Source organism: Schistocerca piceifrons, chromosome 5, assembly GCF_021461385.2.
Source record: "Schistocerca piceifrons isolate TAMUIC-IGC-003096 chromosome 5, iqSchPice1.1, whole genome shotgun sequence".
NCBI lineage: Eukaryota > Metazoa > Arthropoda > Insecta > Orthoptera > Acrididae > Schistocerca > Schistocerca piceifrons.
The window spans coordinates 487,698,063-487,717,490 of NC_060142.1; the positions used below are offsets into that span (position 1 = coordinate 487,698,063).

The 19,428-nt window shown below is 38.7% G+C and overlaps 2 protein-coding genes across 2 annotated transcripts in view; one reads left to right on the forward strand and one right to left on the reverse strand.

Annotated features, from left to right (window-relative positions):
- The window catches only part of LOC124798507 (fatty acid synthase-like), a 379,784-nt gene that overhangs the window by 13,580 nt on the left and 346,776 nt on the right, over positions 1-19,428 (forward strand). Inside the window, exons 2-3 of the mRNA XM_047261946.1 lie at positions 17,775-17,923; positions 18,972-19,124. Of these exons, the coding sequence (XP_047117902.1) occupies positions 17,779-17,923; positions 18,972-19,124 (298 nt within the window). The 5' untranslated portion in view covers positions 17,775-17,778. The remainder of the gene's footprint in view (positions 1-17,774; positions 17,924-18,971; positions 19,125-19,428) is intronic.
- Positions 7,661-9,888, reverse strand: LOC124799098 (THAP domain-containing protein 2-like). The gene is made up of 3 exons (XM_047262636.1): positions 9,818-9,888; positions 7,881-8,164; positions 7,661-7,764 (listed from the first exon to the last, which is right to left on the reverse strand). Exons 1-3 carry the CDS (start codon positions 9,886-9,888, stop codon positions 7,661-7,663), a joined length of 459 nt encoding a protein of 152 aa, XP_047118592.1.

Genomic DNA, 19,428 nt, shown 5'->3' on the forward strand with positions numbered 1-19,428 from the left:
ACAGTGGAAAATCGTTGTGTGGGGTAACGAATCACGGTACGCAATGCGGCAGGGTATGGGTATGGCGACTGCCCAGTGAACGTCATCTGCCGGTGTGTGTAGTGCCAACAGTAAAATTCGGAGACGGTGGTGTTATGGTGTGGTCGTGTTTTTCGTGGAGGGGGTTTGCTCTTGTTGTTCTGCGTGGCACTATCACAGCACAGGCCTACCTTGATGTTTTAAACATTTTCTTGCTTCCCACTGTTGAAGAGGAATTCAAGGATGGAAACTGCATCTTTCAACACGATCGAGCACCTGTTTATAGCGCACGCCTTGTGGCGGAGTGATTACACAACAATAAAATCCCCGTAATGGACTGGCCTGCACAGAGTCCTGACCTGAATCCTATAGAACACCTTTGGGATGTTTAGTAACGCCGACTTCGTGCCAGGCCTCACCTCTCCTCAGTGCAGCACTCCGTGAAGAATGGGCTGCCATTCCCAAGAAACCTTCCAGCACCTGAATGGACGTATGTCTGCGCGATGGAAGTTGTCAAGGCTAAGGGGGGGGGGGGGGGCAACACCATACTGAATTCCAGCATTACCGATAGCGGGCGCTGCGAAATTGTAAGTCATAGTCAGCCAGGTGTCCAGACACTTTTGATCACATAGTGTAGATACAAATGGGTTACCTGAGATGACGCGACCTGCCCTCTAACAAATTGTATAGCAGATTTTATCGAGCAACCTGTGTGATAGGCCGTATGTACATTCGCATTTTATTAATCACATTTTATTAACATTCTCTTTCTTACACGTACTTATTACCGCCAAAAAACAGGAACGCAGCATTCACAGGCTATGCACGTTATCTCGTATTCTCTTTCGCTCCCTCTAGTGTAAACTCTTGTTCACAGATACAAGCGAATGGCAGTGAACACTTGCGAGTAGTCTGCGAATGCGCGTTTGCTTCCAAACACTCCAATGTAAACCAGATTTGAGAAATCTCTCGGCTAGGAGACAGATGAGAGTAGCTGTGTCACCTGAATCGAATTCCGGTAAGCGTACTGATTACTTTACCAATGTTGACAGCAGGCAACACGCCTAACATGTCAGTAAATAAAATGATTCCAAAATCAATTATGGTGAGTGCACACATCACATGCCTTCGTGTAATTCAACCGCTAATCACATCGTGAGTCGCTCACTGAGAAATTGACTGCGTCGAGTGTTGTGTTCTGAAATCTTGGTTATGCTGCAAACAGCTTACGATTACGACCATAGGACAGTGATGTAGTCTGCTATCATGTTCTCATCGAGCTTACTGTAGTTAAGATAATGGATTTAGTGTATCCTTAATCCTTGTTTTATTGTTTTTGTTTTCCTCGCACTTTGAAAAGGTCGCATGAGGTCTTAATGTTTTTCTTACTGCCGTAATCCCGCAAGAGAGGCCAAATACCCTACATCTGCATCTACATTTATACTCTGCAAACCACCGAGAGGCGCATGGCAGAAGGTACGTCCCACTGTACCGGTTATTAGGATTTCTTCCTCTTCCATTCACGTATGCAGCGCGGGAAGAATTATAGTTTGATTGCCTCTGTGCGTGCTGTAATTATTCTGATTTTATCATCACGATCCTGTGTGGGCGATACGTAGGGATTGTAGTATATCCCTAGAGTAAAAATTTAAAGCTGGTTCTTGAAACTTTATTTAAATTTTCTCGGGATAGTTTACATCTGTCTTCAAGAGTCTGCCATGTCAGTTCCTTCAGTACCTCTGTGACACTCTCCTATGGAGTAAACAAACCTATGACCATTCGTGCTGCCCTTCTCTGTATACGTTCAATATCCCCTGTTACTCAGCTCCCACGCACTTGAGCAGTATTCTCGCATGGACTGCTCGAGTGGTTTGTAAACAATCTCTTTTCTAGACTGATTGCACTTTCCCAGTATTCTACCAATGAAACGAAGTTTACTACCTATTTTATCCACGGGTGAACCTATGTGATCATTCCATTTCGTATGCCTACACAATGCTACACCTAGATATTTGTGTGAGCTGACAGGTTCCAATAGTCATAGCCATAGTCATGGGATACTATGTTGCTTCGTTTTGTGAAGTGCACGATTTTCCATTTCCGAACATTTAGAGCAAGTTGCCAGACTCTGCACCATGTTGAAATATTGTTAAGATCTGACTGAACAATTATGCAGATTCTTTCAGAGAGTACTTAATTATAGATAACTGAGTTACTATTATTATTGTCTGCAGGGTCATTAATATACAACATGAACAGCAAGAGTCCCAACGCACTTCCCTGGGGTACACCAGAAGTTACTTCTACATCTAATGGTGATTCTCCATCTAAGATAACAATCTGCATCCTCCTTACCAAAAAGTCCTCAATCCAGTCACAAATTTCTCTTGATATCACATATAGCCGTGCTTTTGAAAATAAGCGCAGGTGTGTACTGAGTCAAATGCTTTCCCGAAATCAAGAAACACTGTGTCTACCTGATTGCGTTGACCCAGAGCTTTAATAAGTCACATGAGGAAAGTGCGAGTTAGGTTTCACATGATCGATGTTTCCGAAATCCATGCTAGTTGGCACTGAAGAGGTCACTCTGTTCAAGATACCTCATTGTGTTTGAGCTCAGAACACAATCTAAGATTCTACTACAAATCGATGTCAAGGATACTAGACGGTAGTTTTGTGTATCACTTCTAAGACGGTGTGACATGGGCATTTTTTTCAAAAATTGAGCACGGTTTTTTGTTCGAGGAATTTACGATGGATAATAGTTAGAAGAGGGGCTAAATCATCCGCAAATTTAGTATAGCACGTAAGAGGGATTCCATCGGGCCCTGGAGTTCTGTTCAGTTTTATCGATTTCAGCTGTTTTTCAACACCGCTGACGCTAATACTTATTTCATTCATCTTTTCACTGGTGTGAGGATTAAATTTGGGAAGTTTTCCTGGGTTTTTCAATTTCAGTTCCTGTCGCATTTGCTAGGCACTGGACACTAACTTTGGTGCCATAATAGCCTTTACTTATGATCAAATTTCTTTGGATTTTGTGAAATGCCATTCTGCTACAGTAGTCATTGAAGACATCACGCGTCGCTCTCTTGACAGCAAACGTGTTTCATTCAGCATCTCTCTGTCTACAGCCCTACGCTTTGTTTTACACCTATTATACAGTAATGTATGTTTCTTTAGAACTTTCTTTACAGTGACTGTGTACCATGGAGGTTCCGTTCCAGCATGAACTATTCTTCTGGATACATATCTATCCAGTGCGTGGTCAACTATTCTTTTAAACTTGTGCCAGAATTCCTCTACATGCTGCTGATCTGTACTTAAAGTTTCAAGTTCCTCATCGAAATATGTTACGAGCGATTTTTTACCTAGTTTACTGAACGTATATATCTCTCTGCTTGTTTTAGTTGTCCTTTGTACTTTAGTAAACATTGTTGCCACAACTGTGTGATAGTCACTGATACCTGTTTTGATGTGGGTATCCTCGAAGAGATCAGATTTGTTCGTTGCCATTATATCCAACATAGTGTATTTGCACCATAAGTGGGGTTCCTAACTATCTGTTCTAGGTAGTTTTCAGAGAAGGCATTTAGTAATGTTCCACAGGATGTCTTATCACGCCCACCATTAACAAACAGTAATTTTCCCAGTTAACTACCAGATGATTAAAGTCTCCACCAACGTTTACAGTATGTGAAATGAGGTTTTCTCTAAAGTTTTCGGTTACATCATGAGATGAGTCTGGTTGGCGACAGAAGGTTTCAGTTATCATTTTATGTCCACTCCTGGTACTGAGTCTTGCCCAAACAGTTCCGCCCTTCCACTCGACTTAGACCCAAAGGGCCGAGATCAGTCCTGAGGACAATTCAGAAAATAGTGATCTTCATCAGAACTAGGTGTGTGAGGTTGGTCTTCTCAATCTTCTCCGCCAGTCGCTGGAATGATCCAAGTAGGACCTCAGAACCAACATTACAGATGTCATTTATTCCAATGTGTGTCACAACATGTTTGTTTGGTTGCAACTTGTTTCCTTAATGGCTACTGGAATAGCCTCTTCAGCATGTTGAATGAGGCACCCAGGCATACACACTGAGTGCACTTTGTGTCATCTCCTGTCCCTTGCTGCCATTCACCATACGTTTGGATTACCGACGATTAATAGATTACTACCCTTTTACGTTTGCCTACTCTTGACACTGGACAAAACAGGTTTTCTCAAAATAGGTAAAATGGGTCCCATTGGCTCAGTTTTAGTAAGAGACAGCATCTCAAACCTTTTGACCCGGAGGATAGGTACAATAGCCTGAGATCCCTCTGCTCCCTGCCTACCCCGTACAGGACGCCTAGATCTACCACTGACACGCCACTCGCAGTCAAATGGACGAGTAATGACAGATCCTGTACTTTCTGCAGAGGATGTACCTCTGGACCAGTATCACAGGTACATCACTTTCGGGAGCTCTTCCAGCACACCAAGTCACGGTAGCTGCCAATCGTTTGACAGCGGTCACGGCCATTTCCAGCTGCTTACAAGCGTCAACCAATTCACCCCATGTTCGAGAACAGCGTTCACTGTGGTGTTGCATTTTGGGTGGCGCTATGTATTACAAGGCAGTGAACAAATAACTTTAAATTAAGCCCGCTGATTATCTTTTAATCTGTTGAGCTAAAAAGTTGCTAAGGCCATACGAGAATTGAAACAAGTACACAAAACGAGATTTCTATCCAGGCAACACAAAAACCTGTGGTAAAGGTCACTAGGTTCCTAAAACGTTTTGAGGCTAATTATAGTTGTTAACAAACTCGAAAGTAGGGTTAATTTACGATAAATGCAGATAATAGATAGGGCTATCCCTCTTTTGGGGAAAACTAGATGTAACACAATATGTTAGTTACAAAATCTACTACAGTAACTAAATCACTAACGACGATTTACTAAAAATTGCTCATAGATTATGCAAAGGACAATGGTAGCTTCCGAAAATCTCGACAACGTACGTTTATTTGCGTTGATATACAATGATATTCAGGGGTGATGTATTCTTTGGCAGAGCTGTGGACCACAAACGTTTGTTATGATATGAAGTAAATTATGTATCCAAAACACTCGCACTGGTTAGTAACAAAAATACAAGCGTCCGAAAATTCTCAAAAATAACCCACTTCTCGCGTAATTGTACAATGGAATTAGAGAACGATTGTTTTGAACGAGTATAGGCCTACTATTCTCAAAAATTTTAAAAGAGTACAATTCAGTATCAGCCTGTAATTGACGATAACAATAAAAGTTTATCGCTGCACTCGCGAAAGTTAGAAATTTCGCAATATATCATGGTATAAACGGGTATTGATACAACCAACGACAGATTAAGCAGAAGCGACGCGAACAGTAAAATATGTGAATCTAGAACTTCAAATCGGCACACACGAATAGTGTACAAGCGGTCTCACACAAAGGAAAATTTCTAAGTCGGTTTTTATATAAAAATAAACGTGCATATTGCACAGCTTTTTCACTTAGCTGATTCTGTGCATATTCAGCTACACAATCTGCAAAACAACTGTGACATCTTTTTGCAATTCGCAGTCATCAGAAAGCATCTCTCTTTGAGAAGCAGATTTTTTTGTCGTATTACTATAACAAACTGACGTATGGACGCAAAGGACCTTAAACAAGAAATTATGAAAGAAGAAACTGAAAAAAAAGAGATTAAGATGGTACGGGCATGCTAAGAGGATGCATGGGCAGACTCCCCAAAATTATGGAAGAACTAAAGATGGATGAAAAAAGACCTACAAGGCGCCCAAGAACATGGTGGAAAACGGGAGTGAGAACATCTGTGGAAGTGAGAGGCGTGACCTGGCAGCAAGTGGAAGAAGAAAAGTGGTGGAACGATCGAGCCAAATGGAGAGGACTCATAAGCACCCAGACCCAGCAGTATCTGGAGCGGGAATATGGATATAGATAGATGTATGGACGCAGACTTTTAGATAATATACGAGGGTGAGTCAAATGCAAACCTTAAATTTGTAATAAAAAAATCGAAATTTCGTGCCGTTATCCTGTAAGTTGGTAAGCATGCTACAAACAGCGTGCAGAATGGCCTGTAGGTGGCAGCCAACGAGTTAAAATTTCATAGAGTGGCTATAGGTCCGCCATGTTTGAAGCAAATTGAAGTTCTGGCCGCCATGTTTTCTTTAGTCAAGGCATTCGTCTGCTGTGTCCCGCCCCCTTGTAACTGCGTTTGACTTACTTGAAATAGCCCATACTAGCTTTATTTTTTCTAAAACAAGCAATAGACAGCAGTGATTTCAGTGTACACTGACAGCAAAAAGGGATGTTTTTGTCGAAATATGCCTAAACTTTTCGATGTAGATAACACTACAAGACAACTCAAATAAGTCCGTCCAACGTTACTTGTTGCCCATAAATTAATGCAATTAGAGCAGGTACCACCTCCTAAACACGCTGTGGTTAACTATTAGAAACAGTAACAGGCGCAGAAATGCGATATTTTTGTCGCTATTTCAAAGTAAACAGTCAAAGCCTCAAAAACCAGTACACTGTGAACGAGAATATTGTTTGAAATATGTGTTACAAGTAGTTAACACAAGCATAGTAATTCAATAATAATAATATACAAGAAAAGTAAAATAATTTATTTACATTTAATTTTTACAATGTTTTAACTGACATTCGTATTTTTTCGGTCTTTTCACTGACCTTTAAATAAAATAAGCTTCGTGTATAGTTGTCTCACAACTTTACCTCTCTGCTCAGATGATTTTGATTTGCATAAGTGATTTATTCGACATACAAAAAAGTGTTTGAGCAGCAGTTTTATCAGTTTAACATAATGGGTTTCTTCACCAAATTCAGTTTCTGTAAAAAGATGTTCATTGTTTATAAATAAGGAGCCTCTCACCAATTGCAACACTTCTGTCTGGAACCTCAACAAAACGTTTTTCTGACATTTCAGGATTATGTCATTATTTCTGAAAACCTTCTCAGCAACATTACAAAGTTTAACAACATCATTAGCTGGATTGATTAAACTGTTTTTCACATCTTTCACTGCAATCAATCCAGTTCTTTTACCCTCAATACAAGCAAAAATACCTTCTAAGCAGTCAGTACAGTTAATTTTGTTTGTCACCTGTCTCACTATACACAACCTCTTATTTTTTCCCCATCCCAAACAAGGTCCTTCTTAATAGCCATCTCATCAAACATCAATGTTGCAAAAATTTGGGTTGTGCTATTCTCAACTTCAGAGGCAATTTTAGTGAAACCCTCCTCAGTAAAACCTGGATGGCCATCCACAGACATTGCCCAACGGCGAAGCATTCTTGGGTGGGGTAATTTCACGAATTTTCGTAAGTAGCTGTGTGCCTTGGCAGAATAAATGTGTAGGGTCAGGGCAAATTTCCTTATTTGCTGAGAATAATGGCATACTTTAGCAATGCACTGAAGTTCCAATAGCTCTTTCAACAAACCAACTACATGTTCACTGTTTAACATATCAGAAACTGAACTACATAGCCTTCTTCTCAAACCAGCAACTAAAGTCTGTAACTGCACTATTCTTCTTTTGTGTCGTACACTGAGTTGCTTCATTTGCTTTATCCGCTTCTTTAGTCACACATTCTCTACTTGTACTCTGTTATATTGTGTTTTCAACTTCTTAGGGCTTGGTAGACAGTAATTGTGGTCAGCAGAAACAGATGTGGGTCCGACAGGCACTGAAAGAATGCAGTTACATCATAAGTTTAAAACAGAGTTACACCATAAGATTATAATAGAAAGTATGTAATTCAAAGTAATAAGAACACCGACTAAAATTAAATTATTGACTTACTTTGTGCTAATGATGTCACTGTAACAGCACTATCTTGCAAATTGTCGAAAGATCGCTTTCTGGATTGTGGTCGTAATACTTTATCTTGCTTTTGTAAATGTGATGGAAAGTTAAAGATAGTAGGTACTGCTTTTGACAAAAGGCGCCTCTGGACATTTGTGTGGTACATATATTTCTCTTCAAAATGAGCTGAACAGAGGTAACTGGCTGTAGTAGGAAACCAGTTTTCTCGCTTCATATTTATAACCCATCTTTTTGTAATTTCCTTATCTTTTAAAGGAAATCTGTAATCAACGATAAATAAATTACTTTCCTGCATTTGTCTTAAGCATAATTACAGTTCCAACGCAAATGACTCTTTAATAAACATTAAAAAACGTGTGTCGTATTTCGGTACTAATATACTTACTTATAATATGAAATATTTGTTGTTTTATCGCTGCGATTTGTGCAGTTGAACGCTGAACACACTGCAAGCATGTTGACTTTATATTTTGTAACAAAAAAGTCAACTAGAAAAGTTAAATATTGCAGTAATATCACAACAGCTGACACACTTCCAACACAAACAACAGTAACGCTTTCCTAATGTTTTGACTAAGGAGAACATGGCGGCCGAGTTAGTGTTGGTTGCCGCTAGGAGCGCTGTAACTAGTATCTCAGCCACTCTATGAAATTTTAACTCGTTGGTGGCAGCATAGTGCGGATGCACACGTACCTTCGCAGTATCAGTATAAAGATGGCCACTCCACTTGCGACTAGCACCAGGGAAGAACCGATTTCTGTTATTCGGTTTTTGCGTAGTGAAGGTGTGAAACCTATTGAAATTCATCGATGAATGAAGGTTCAGTGCGGTGATGCATGTTTGTCACAGCAGCAAGTCTACGAATTGAGTAGGACGTTCGCAAATGGTGTGACTTCAGTGGAAGATGCTCCTAGTCCAGGGCAGGCACAACGAGTTGTGACTCCACAGAACATTGCAGCAGTTGAAGCCGTAGTGAAGGAAAACCGCCGAGTGTCACTGAATGATATTGCATGTTTACAGATTAGTCATGAGTCAGCACACCACTTTGTGCATGATGTGCTCCAGTTTCACAAAGTGACTGCAAGATGTGTGCCATGGCAACTTACTGCTGAAATGAGAGAACAACATGTTGATGCTTGTGAAGAACTTCTTTGGCGCTTTGAACAAGAAGGCGTTGGCTTCCTTGCAAGAAACGTTACTGGGGACGAAACCTGGGTTCACTTCCACCAACTGGCAACAAGTGTCTTCCTCATCCACCGTACTCACCAGACCTTGCCCCAAGTGATTTCCATATGTTTGGACCACTCAAAGACGCAATCAGAGGATGAAGAGGTGCGTCACGTGGTTCATGAATGGTTGCGCAGACTACCAAAGAATTTTTTTCCAAAGGAATTTATGCACTTTGTAAGCGCTGGAGGACTTGCATTGAGCATGGGGGAGATTATGTTGAAAAGTGATACAGCTTTGTACCACTTCTGCTAAGGTTTTCATTTGACTCACCCTCATACATATACTTAAAAGAAATCGAGCATGGCCAGTACATCAGGTCCCCTTACTAGATAAAGCTCATATATGTGCTCACAGTCGTAAAATCTGTACAATTTGGTTGTTGTCCCAAGTGCAAACACATACAGAGTGCATAAAAAATCTGACAGTAACTCAAATACTACACTGTAATCATTTTCTTGTCTTGAAAAGAATAACTCGCTGAGTGTGACACCTAACAGCAGCACCAGGTACTTGGTGGTGTGATGTCACGAGCCACTTGGTCCTCACCGCGATCCTAGAATGCTCAGTCCTGGAATATATGTTGGATGCAGGTCCTTGACTGTATTCCATAGTATGATTTAATGATGTGCAATATGAGAAATTTTATTACCTCAACAATCGAGCTATTATGGCTCGTACTTACCTTGACAACAGTGTATTGCAGAAGTCAATAAGGAAGTCGGCACGGTCAAAAAGGGCGGTTTTGTCTCCCATTTACTTTGTTGTAAGCCGTGAGGAACAGCATCGAGTTCAGAAATATGGAAGAGAAAATGACACAAAGAAACGAAATCTGCTCTCGATAATGGAGTAGTTTGTTTTGCCTTTTCTCATTACTTTCTAACAGAAAAGGTGGTATTCTTCAGAGTATGAATTGAAACTTATGCAATTATGCCAGCTGGACTGGTCTTTCTTAGACCCCCTTCATACGGAAGTTCTTTATGACACTTCCCCTGGCAAACTTGGTTACGTCGCACATGTGTAATCGGTACTTGAATTGGTATCGCTGCTCGTTGTTATTTAATAATATGACCATGTGGGCCATGCTGTTGGCTAGAGATGGTAGTCTATACAGAAGCTCTAAAAAACATCCATTGGTATTGAATGTTGAGTGTGAGGAATATTTAAAGAAGCTGGAGAAAATTAAAACATGGGAGACAGTCATTTCTAAGTTTTCACCGAGTTTTGGAGGCGAAAATACTTCAGAAACAAGGCAATTGGTGCGTCTCACATCAACAATATTAAACAAATTGAACATGTACCACATTTTCATCTTTATTGAACGATTAAGCGTGCAAAATATACTTCTTTTAAATGAGGTTTTTTTTTTTATTTTTGCCATCTGCCATCGCAGTTGCCCCTCTGTGCTCATAAAATAGTGTGCAAATTTGGCACAACCACTGTACACATTTCTTTGCATTTGTATTGGGCCTTTAACATGTTATGTAAACCACAAGTAGTCAAAGCATCTTCAAATCTGTTTGCAAAAAGATTGCTCTGAGCACTATGAGACTTAACTTCTGAGGTCATCAGTCCCCTAGAACTTAGAACTACTTAAACCTAACTAACCTAAGGACATCACACACATCCATGCCTGAGGCAAGATTCGAACCTGTGACCATAGTGGTCGAGCAGCTCCAGACTGTAGCGCCTAGAACTGCTCGGCCACCCTGGCTGGCATCTGTTTGCATCTCAAGCACTTACAAAATTGTGCAAACCAAAACTTGCTTGTGCAATATATCATCAAATTGTGGAGGTACCGGTACATTCAAAGATTGATGAAAAATTCTTCTCTTGTCCTTCAAAAAATCCCACGAAATTCAAAAATAAAGAAGAATCTTCCGTTGCCCTGTTGGATCGAGCGGATGTCACATGACAGCCCTTCAAATTCACCATTGAATATTTCACATATTCTGACTGAACATGCTGAGCCACCATGCTGGCAATGAATAAGCCACCACGATGTTTTAACAACTGACAAACTTACTGTTTACAAATCTTATTTTGAACTAATTGTTTTGCCAGAAGTTGACAAGTTCACAGTTTCAAAGAAAATGGAGACATGAAGAGCTTCCAAAATTGCAGCGAATACACCAACTGACGGTATGATGATCTGATCCTTGAATTCATCTGCAAAAATGGCTATCAGAGTTTAGCAACTTGTTGATACATGGCCTCTGTCATCTTTGATATAGTGTGATCATGTCTGAGAGGCCCACGAGAAAGACAGGCCATGGCATGTACATCACAGCATGTGACACAACAGGTCTTAAGAGTGCCAGCAGCCGCCTCTGGTGGGGAGTGAGTAACTTTCAGACAAATTTAGTAATTCTTGACTGTATGTTTAAATACACACATGGAAGTTCTTGCTAGCACATGAAAAATTAAGACCATTATTGGCCACTTCTCAATTGGATACTGATTTCCCATGGGCCCTGCATGGATTTGAGCATTCATAAAGTGTGGTGGACAAGCTGACTAGTGTGATGTAACAAGTTCATTGCAGGGCTCGTAAATATTGCTGGCCCCGGTACATGTCATAATGACATAAAGTGTGACTTTACCAGAGTGCAATGAGACTCATCCTTGGTGTTGTGATATGAAGCCACCCTCTCATTCACAATTTTAAAAAATATATGCATTTGTTGAATGCATGATGTTTGGTGTCCCTGGAGCAGTAGGAGTCCTGGAGGTAGTACCTCCAACCAGGAACCCTCTGTTATTTCTTGCCCAAGTATTCTCTGCACATGGGATTTGGTTTCTGCATGCACTATGTGCCTAGAAAAATTGTTGTGCTCTGTATGAAATGTAGCAAAAACTGACTAATTATATTAATCTTTCACGAATTCGTTAACTACATCTACAGCTACACCCTTCAAACCATTGTGAAGCACATGACAGATGGTATTTTACATTTCACCAGTTATTAGGGCTTTTGCACATTCCATTCATGGATGGAGCAAAGGAAAAATTATTTCTTAAATGCCTCAGTGTGAATCGTAATTAATCCAATCTTCTCTTCATGGTCCTTAGAGGAGCAATATGCAGAGGCTGTATTGCATTTCTAGATTTACCACTTAAATCTGGTCCTTGAAACACATTCTTGGGATAGTTTGCACCTATTGTCAAGCACCTGTCATTTCTCTGTGACGCTTTCCCACTGGTCAGACAGACCTATGGTCATTTGTGCTGCCTTCCTCTGCATACATTCAATATCCCCTGTAAGTCCTATTTTGTACAGGTCCCAAACACTTGAGCAATATTCTAAGTGTTTTGGAAGCAGTCTCCTTTGTAGACTGGTTGTATTTTCCTAGCAATCTACCAACAAACCAAAGTCTGCCACTTGTGTTACCTGTGACAGACTTACGATGTGTGATCATTCCATTTTATATCCCTAAAAATTGTTACACTCATTTATGTGTATGATTTGAATCAATCCATTCATGACTCTTTGATATCATACTGGTACTCAAAGAATGCATTTTTTTGTTTTCAGTTTCTGTTTTTTGAAGTGAAGTGCAAAGTTATACATTCCTGCATCACTAGAAGCAAGTTGACAATCTTTGCACCACTTTTGGAATCTTATAAAGACCAGATTGAATACTGTGCAGCTTTTCTCAGACAGTCCTTCAATATAGCTCAATGCATCTGCTAAAAATCTGTGTTTACTATTAATAATGTCTACAGGATCATTACTGTGCAACATTGAAAACAAAGGATCCAAACACACTCTGTACTAGATATCATATTATGTCTGAGCTCAGAATATGTTTCGTGGATCATTTCCTCTATCTTACCTTTCTTGCATATGGGTGTGATCCGTACTTTCTTCCAAACACTGGGCATGGTTTTGTGTTTGAGAGAGCTACAGTATATTATGATTAACAGAGGCACTAGCTGAGCTGAAAATTGAATATATAATCTGTTAGGGTTTCCTTCAGGCATTGATTTTGTTCAGTTTTAGCAGTTTCTAATATTTCTCAATGCCACTGACACTAATATCTATTTCATTTATCTTTGGAGTGGTGCAAGAATTTAATTAGGGCCGGAGTCTTGAATTTTCCTTTGCAAAGGAACATTTTAAAATTTAGTTCAAGATTTGTGCTTTTGTTTTGCTACACTGAATTTCAGTTCATCACTCAACCATAACTGGTTGGTCACTAACTTTGGTGACACTAACAGCTTTACATAAGATTAAAATTTCTTTAAGTTTTTGTTTATAAGACATCTTCTGATAATACTCTGCTCTGGTAGTCATTGAAGGCTTCACACATTGCTCTTTTGACTGCTAAACACTTTTCAGTCAGAATCTGTCTATAGCCATGCACTTTGTTTTTGTGTAGTCTCTGTTTTCGTACAGTAAATGCATATCATACAGTGTCCATGTTTTCAAGAGGTTTTGAGTACCACTTTTTAAAAAAGTACATCATTTCATTAAAAAAGAACTCTTGCTTCAATGTCGTAGTTGATACAGTCATTAAACATATTATCCATAGAACAAAATTATCTGCTTCCTATGCATACTGTCATTTTTCAAAAAAAACTTTGTTTTGATACCTGGAACTGTTCACAAAATGAAAAGGATTCAAGTTTTAGGCAATTCATCCTGTACAAATCAACGTATGGATAAAATGCACATCACCCTGTAGTATTATTACTTAGCAATGTGCACTAACTATAAGACAATACATAGAATAACAATGCATTTCTTTTTAAAGCAATGCAAATCATCCTCAGCTTCTTACATTAATATGTTAAGTGCCCACTGCAAGTTATCTTGTACTTGACAACTTGCACAAAAAGAATTTATGTGTAAAGCATAGTACGAAAACACGCAAATGCATATGGTGTACATGTCATTGCTGTCAGAGACAGGTGAAACAGAATTTTCTTTTTACATTGGGAATAAACTACTGGGAACTGGAAAATGCCTAAAAACTTCATATACATAATGCAAGAGTTATTCATAATTAATAGTGAAAACTGACATAGATAAAAGTATTCAATAATAGAAGCAAAATCATTTCAGCAATCAGGGTTTTTGAAATGAGCAATTACTACAATAATTATTCAATGTGTGGTTATGAGCTGCCATTGACTTCAGTATGAAATATATGCCTATTAGTACATACTGAAATGTGAACTTTTTGATCAAGCCTCCAGCCTACCTTGTAGGTTACAATACGGCTGCAGCACATCACACGTCACGATTTACTGTAAGCTGATACCTGTTATAGGAGATGTTTCACATGTCACTCTCATGTTTATATGCTGGACTCCTACATCCAGTGAGTTGCAAATTTTTTCAAACATCTCTGGGTCATCTTGTGAATCCTGATGTGATTGTACAGTTCACTTCACCAGTTCTTCAAGCATGTTATCAGAAAGGTATATACTTCACTTTTAAGATGACCTCAGGCAGAAAATCTAGGGGATTGGAATCATGTGATCTTGGAGGCTCGACTTTTCCATCATGGATGATATTGGCACATAGAAGTCAACTCACATAAGCAGAAAATGTACTGCTGCTCCATCACGTAAAGTAAAATTTTCCATTCACTATTCTGAGTTAGTACAGGCACTCATGCAATCTCTCTCCTGTCAAAGTTCATGCCTCCAAAACCATAGTCTGAATTTTTGGTGTGATTCAGGGAGGTCTTCCTGCCAGGGCCAGGTCAAGAACATTTTTCCACACAAGTGACTTCTCATTTGCCCCCTCCCCCTCCCTCTGATTGTAATATAACATTTATGAACTGATAACATTGGCATTGAGTGGGAAAATGATTTTGTCTGTAATGATATGTATTTTTAAACACATTACTATGTGGGTCAAAGACTATATGTGACTATGGTGTAGGTTTGATGTGCACTCCATGCTCTATATGTTCATTCCTCATTTATTGTGTTTTATTAACTTCATGGAGAAGTATTATTCAAATTGTGTTTTGAATAGAATGAAGGTGTGATCGAGGTGAGTCTCTAGTGCCGATATATGATTACCAAAATGTTAATTATAAGGAAGAATTATTATCCATCTTTATTGTGTACTGTAGCATGCAATACTTGGAATGTTGAGAAGATTAGAATAAAAGCTGGACCTGTGAAGCTGATGATGAGGCAACTTGAGTTCTCTGACTTTTTATTCCATTAATCTTCTATAAAACATTACAGTACTTTGGTACATAGTGGTAAGGAGCTTGAATGCTGTGGTCGGGCCAGCTGTATGAAGTCTATGCATAATCCTAGCCCACACAGCACTACTGATCCCACCAAATGATTAACACCACCCATTACAATCTTTCTGTTTTTCAGGTGACTGTGAATATCTGTATTTAATCTGACCATATTATCACAGACTTTGCTTAAAATAATTACAACTAAAGTTAGGTAATTAGTATTCATTCCATTTTTTTGAACACTTTCATGCATTTCAGTTTTCACTACCAATTGTGATGTGCACGTTATGCAACAAATCTTGCACTTGGGTGCCCCCTTCTGCTTGGCACCCCAAGTAGCGGCTTTTGTTGCTTGGATCTTAAACAGGCCCTTCTTCTTGTCCCCCTGCCATTTGCGAAGCTCCTCTAATGTCAGATACATTGTTGAATCCCTGTAAATGCAAGACTTTCAGGCTGTCTTCAGAGTAGTTTTGTCAGTAAAAACCATGCCATCAGTCCTACCATATATGAAAGTCAGGCCCACTTACTTTTCATTCCTTTAAAGTTCTGCAAGATTCCATTTCACATTTTGATGTTGCAGATAGTCTACAAATGAGGTAACGAATCAAACCATGGTATGTGAACTATTTTACATAGTTTCTGCACCAGAGTTGATGATTTTGGTTGTAGCAGCTAATGTGTTAAGCCAGATAACCAACAGTTTTTTTGTGGGAACTTTCATACATAATTTTCACAAGAACACACATGTTGCATGGAGTACTGTGAAAAATGACTCATCATTTTTTATGGTTACTAATGGCCTTTATTTTGTACTCCAATGATTGTCACTGGTGGTATGATATTTAGGTATAACAGAGATGTCAGTTTTGTGACTCTTGTGTAGTAGTATTATTGTGGAAGCAGATTTTTCAAAATTTTAATTGATCTTTGCTGTCACTTGAATTGTAGTAATTCCACATTACACAAGATAAATCCTCTTCCTTGTTTGACCCAGACAGCTGAGTGTGACTTCATTCATCACTTATTTTGATCAATGCTGTCTCAATTTGATATCTACATACTTTAATGACCTTACACATTGTGCTCCTTGGTGCAGTGGTCAGTGGTTAGTTGCCAGGCTCTAACTTCAGAAGTCAATGGTTCGATCACAAGTCGAAACCTTTGTCTCTTTTGCAGTAAATTTGTGAAAGATGTGAAATGTAATGTAAAGGGTTTAGCTAATAGAGTTGTTGGTAATGTCGACATATGGCTTTCAGAGAATGGATTAATGGTTAACTGCAGCAAAATGTCAAATATACAATTTATGATGTGGTACTCTTGTAAAAGCAAAATTTTACTGTCCCAAGTTGACAAACAGTCAGTGAAGTCGACCATTTTACACTGTTAGAACTGAGGATAGATGAAAAATTTTCTTGAAAGAAACACAAGGAAGAGCTCCTCCAGAATACACATAAAATATCAGAATTAATGACAAAATGAAGCTCACACTTTTTTAGCTACCTCTACCAAATGAAAGTGGACAGGATAACACATAAACTATTTCTTTACTTATGAAAAAAGAAGTTGACAGTTGCTTCTGTCAAAGAAATAAAAAAAATAAATAAATAACTGGAAGGAAACAAAATCAAAAGCAGCAAACAGACACTCTTCTAGAACTAAAATCCTCAGAGGAAAAAGCTACCAAAGTAGTATAAAATTATAAAAACTGGAAAAACATGGATAAAAGGAAGAAAAAGGCAACATGGCAGGATGATGATGAAGTACTGAAAAAAAAAAAAAACCAAGGAAATTGGGGAATGGAACTTGCTATGTGATCCCATTTTTTCAATGTGTAGAATGTTTGGAGGTGGCCCTGTTATAAATGGCATTCAGCAATGTCAACCTGGAGACCTTATCTACTGAGTAGTGCTGCATTTATGTATTTTTGTCAACTCATTTAGTTTTTGGACTCTTTGTATATGTGCTTGTTTGACAGAATTACATGTCACCTTTTTAACCCTTATGAGAAGAGCAGTGGATGTTATGTAAATGGCATCTAATGTAGGAAGGAGGTATCTTTGCTTCTTTCTCTAGTTGGGCCATGTCATTTAATCTTCATGATCTTTTTCAGTAATACGTAAAGACTGGTTTGGTGCAACCTTTGATGCTAGTCTACCCTGTCCCAGTCTCTTCATCTGCATAGCTGCTGTAGCCTATACCCACTTGAACCTGTAGTCGACCAGTAGCCAAGCCTTCTTTATCCGCTTCATTCCCTCCATTATGCAGCTGACTATTTCCTGATGGCCTATCAATGTATGTCTTCTGTTGGTGAAGTTTTGCAATAAACCTAGCCTAGTGAAAATGTAATATGAAAAAATAGCAACTCTGGAATGAAATAAATAGATGATTTATTGTGACTGGGGTTATTAATTCTATATCTTGTTGCAGCACAATGGTAAATGAAACCCTTGAAGAAGTTGTGATTTCTGGAGTGTCAGGTGTGTTTCCATACAGCGCCAATGTAGATGAGCTGGCTGATCACCTTTTCTCCAAGACTAATCTTGTAAGGAGTGATGACTGCCGCTGGAAGGTGCCAGGTAATACATAGCCTACTCTAGACAATAACTGTAAGATTTATGTCATAGAAGTGTAATAGCTGAAACAAGATTTCATTGTAGCTGGATATGTACTGCATGAAGTGAATAACTAATGATGGTGCCATATTTCCTTTCTATTCATGATCCAGAATTAAATACAGATTCATAGTTTTGTTGCTCTGTAAGCACTGCATCTTCTTTGTGTACAGCAAAAACTAATGAGTGTGTTTAATGGAAACTGTGATATTGTGGCTGGCACACATATGTTTGCTGGCATATCTGAACAAACAGCAACTGGCACTCATACTGGGAAGCCCCACTAAGAGAAATGGAATGAAGTTCAGATGTAGTTCCAGATTTCCCACTATGTTTTTTAAAAATACCAGAGGGCTATAATTAATGTGCAGCTACTCACAAGGTCCAGTGCAGGCTATAATATTGTATAGCTGAAAAACTTGGTGGATATGCTAATGCATTAATGCAGAACTGATTAGTTCCAATTTTGGCCACCAGGTGCATATCTGGTGCTGCATAGCATCTCATTGACGTCTCCAGAGCTCATATTGAAAAACTGCATAAGCGACTGTTAATAATAAAATTAAAATTACACTTTTCTCACTTCTTTGACCTTTCTGCCCATGGCCCATTCATTATCCATTACATATGGAAACATTTCTGTATGGTTTTGTTGTATTAACAGCACCAATTTCCATGTGCTAGCTAAAATTTGAACTAATTTTTTTCCAGCATAAATCAGTTCCACGTTAACACATTAGAATATCTGCCAAGTTTCACTGCCTTACAATAATTACAACCCACACTCGATCTCTGTGAGTAACTGTATTTAATTATAACGACCCTGTATGACAGTGACTAATGATTGATGATAGCTACTTAATGTTGCTACATCTTACTGTTATATTCTTCATTCAATTAAATTATTTTGGGTTGCTAATTTACTGAGAGTTTCCAGAGGAAAAATATTGAACTTAGCCTAACTTCTTTGCTGTATTATGTTTTGTAATATTTGTTAACCATTTTCTTCCAGAGAAATCCATTGTGCCTCCAGCTACAGGAAAAATACCAGCTCCTGATGCATTTGATACAGTACACTTTGGGATCCATAGGAAACAGACAGAATCAATGGACCCTCTTTGTTGCCAAGTGTTAGAAAGAGCGTTTGAAGCAGTCATAGATGCAGGTAAACAATTTTAATCATAATATTTTGCAAACAAAGATATTTTAACCATAAAAATAGTCCTTGTTAGAAATTTATTATGTAGATAAATTAATTTTTATTCTTAAAGCTAGGGTGTTTAGATCAGGGTGGTTGTAATTTAACCTGACCCCAAAGAAATTGAACTTTTTAAACCCATTAAAAAAAAGAAACAGTAAAAGTCAACTATATTTCATTATGAAAATTTAATTAACTTACAAAATGTTACATACTTAGTCTTACACAAATTAATATTGATGAGATGCAATTGTACTCTTGCTCTCTCACA

What these genes read in the sequence shown, in the direction of transcription:
- LOC124799098 (XM_047262636.1), bottom strand. Translation starts at nt 9,888, where the DNA reads ATGGGAGACAAAACCGCCCTTTTTGACCGTGCCGACTTCCTTATTGAC. An exon ending in TGCAATACACTGTTGTCAAG is followed by an intron (nt 8,165 to 9,817) that starts GTAAGTACGAGC and finishes CGTTGATTACAG; the next exon opens with ATTTCCTTTAAAAGATAAGG. An exon ending in AGTGACATCATTAGCACAAA is followed by an intron (nt 7,765 to 7,880) that starts GTAAGTCAATAA and finishes GCATTCTTTCAG; the next exon opens with TGCCTGTCGGACCCACATCT.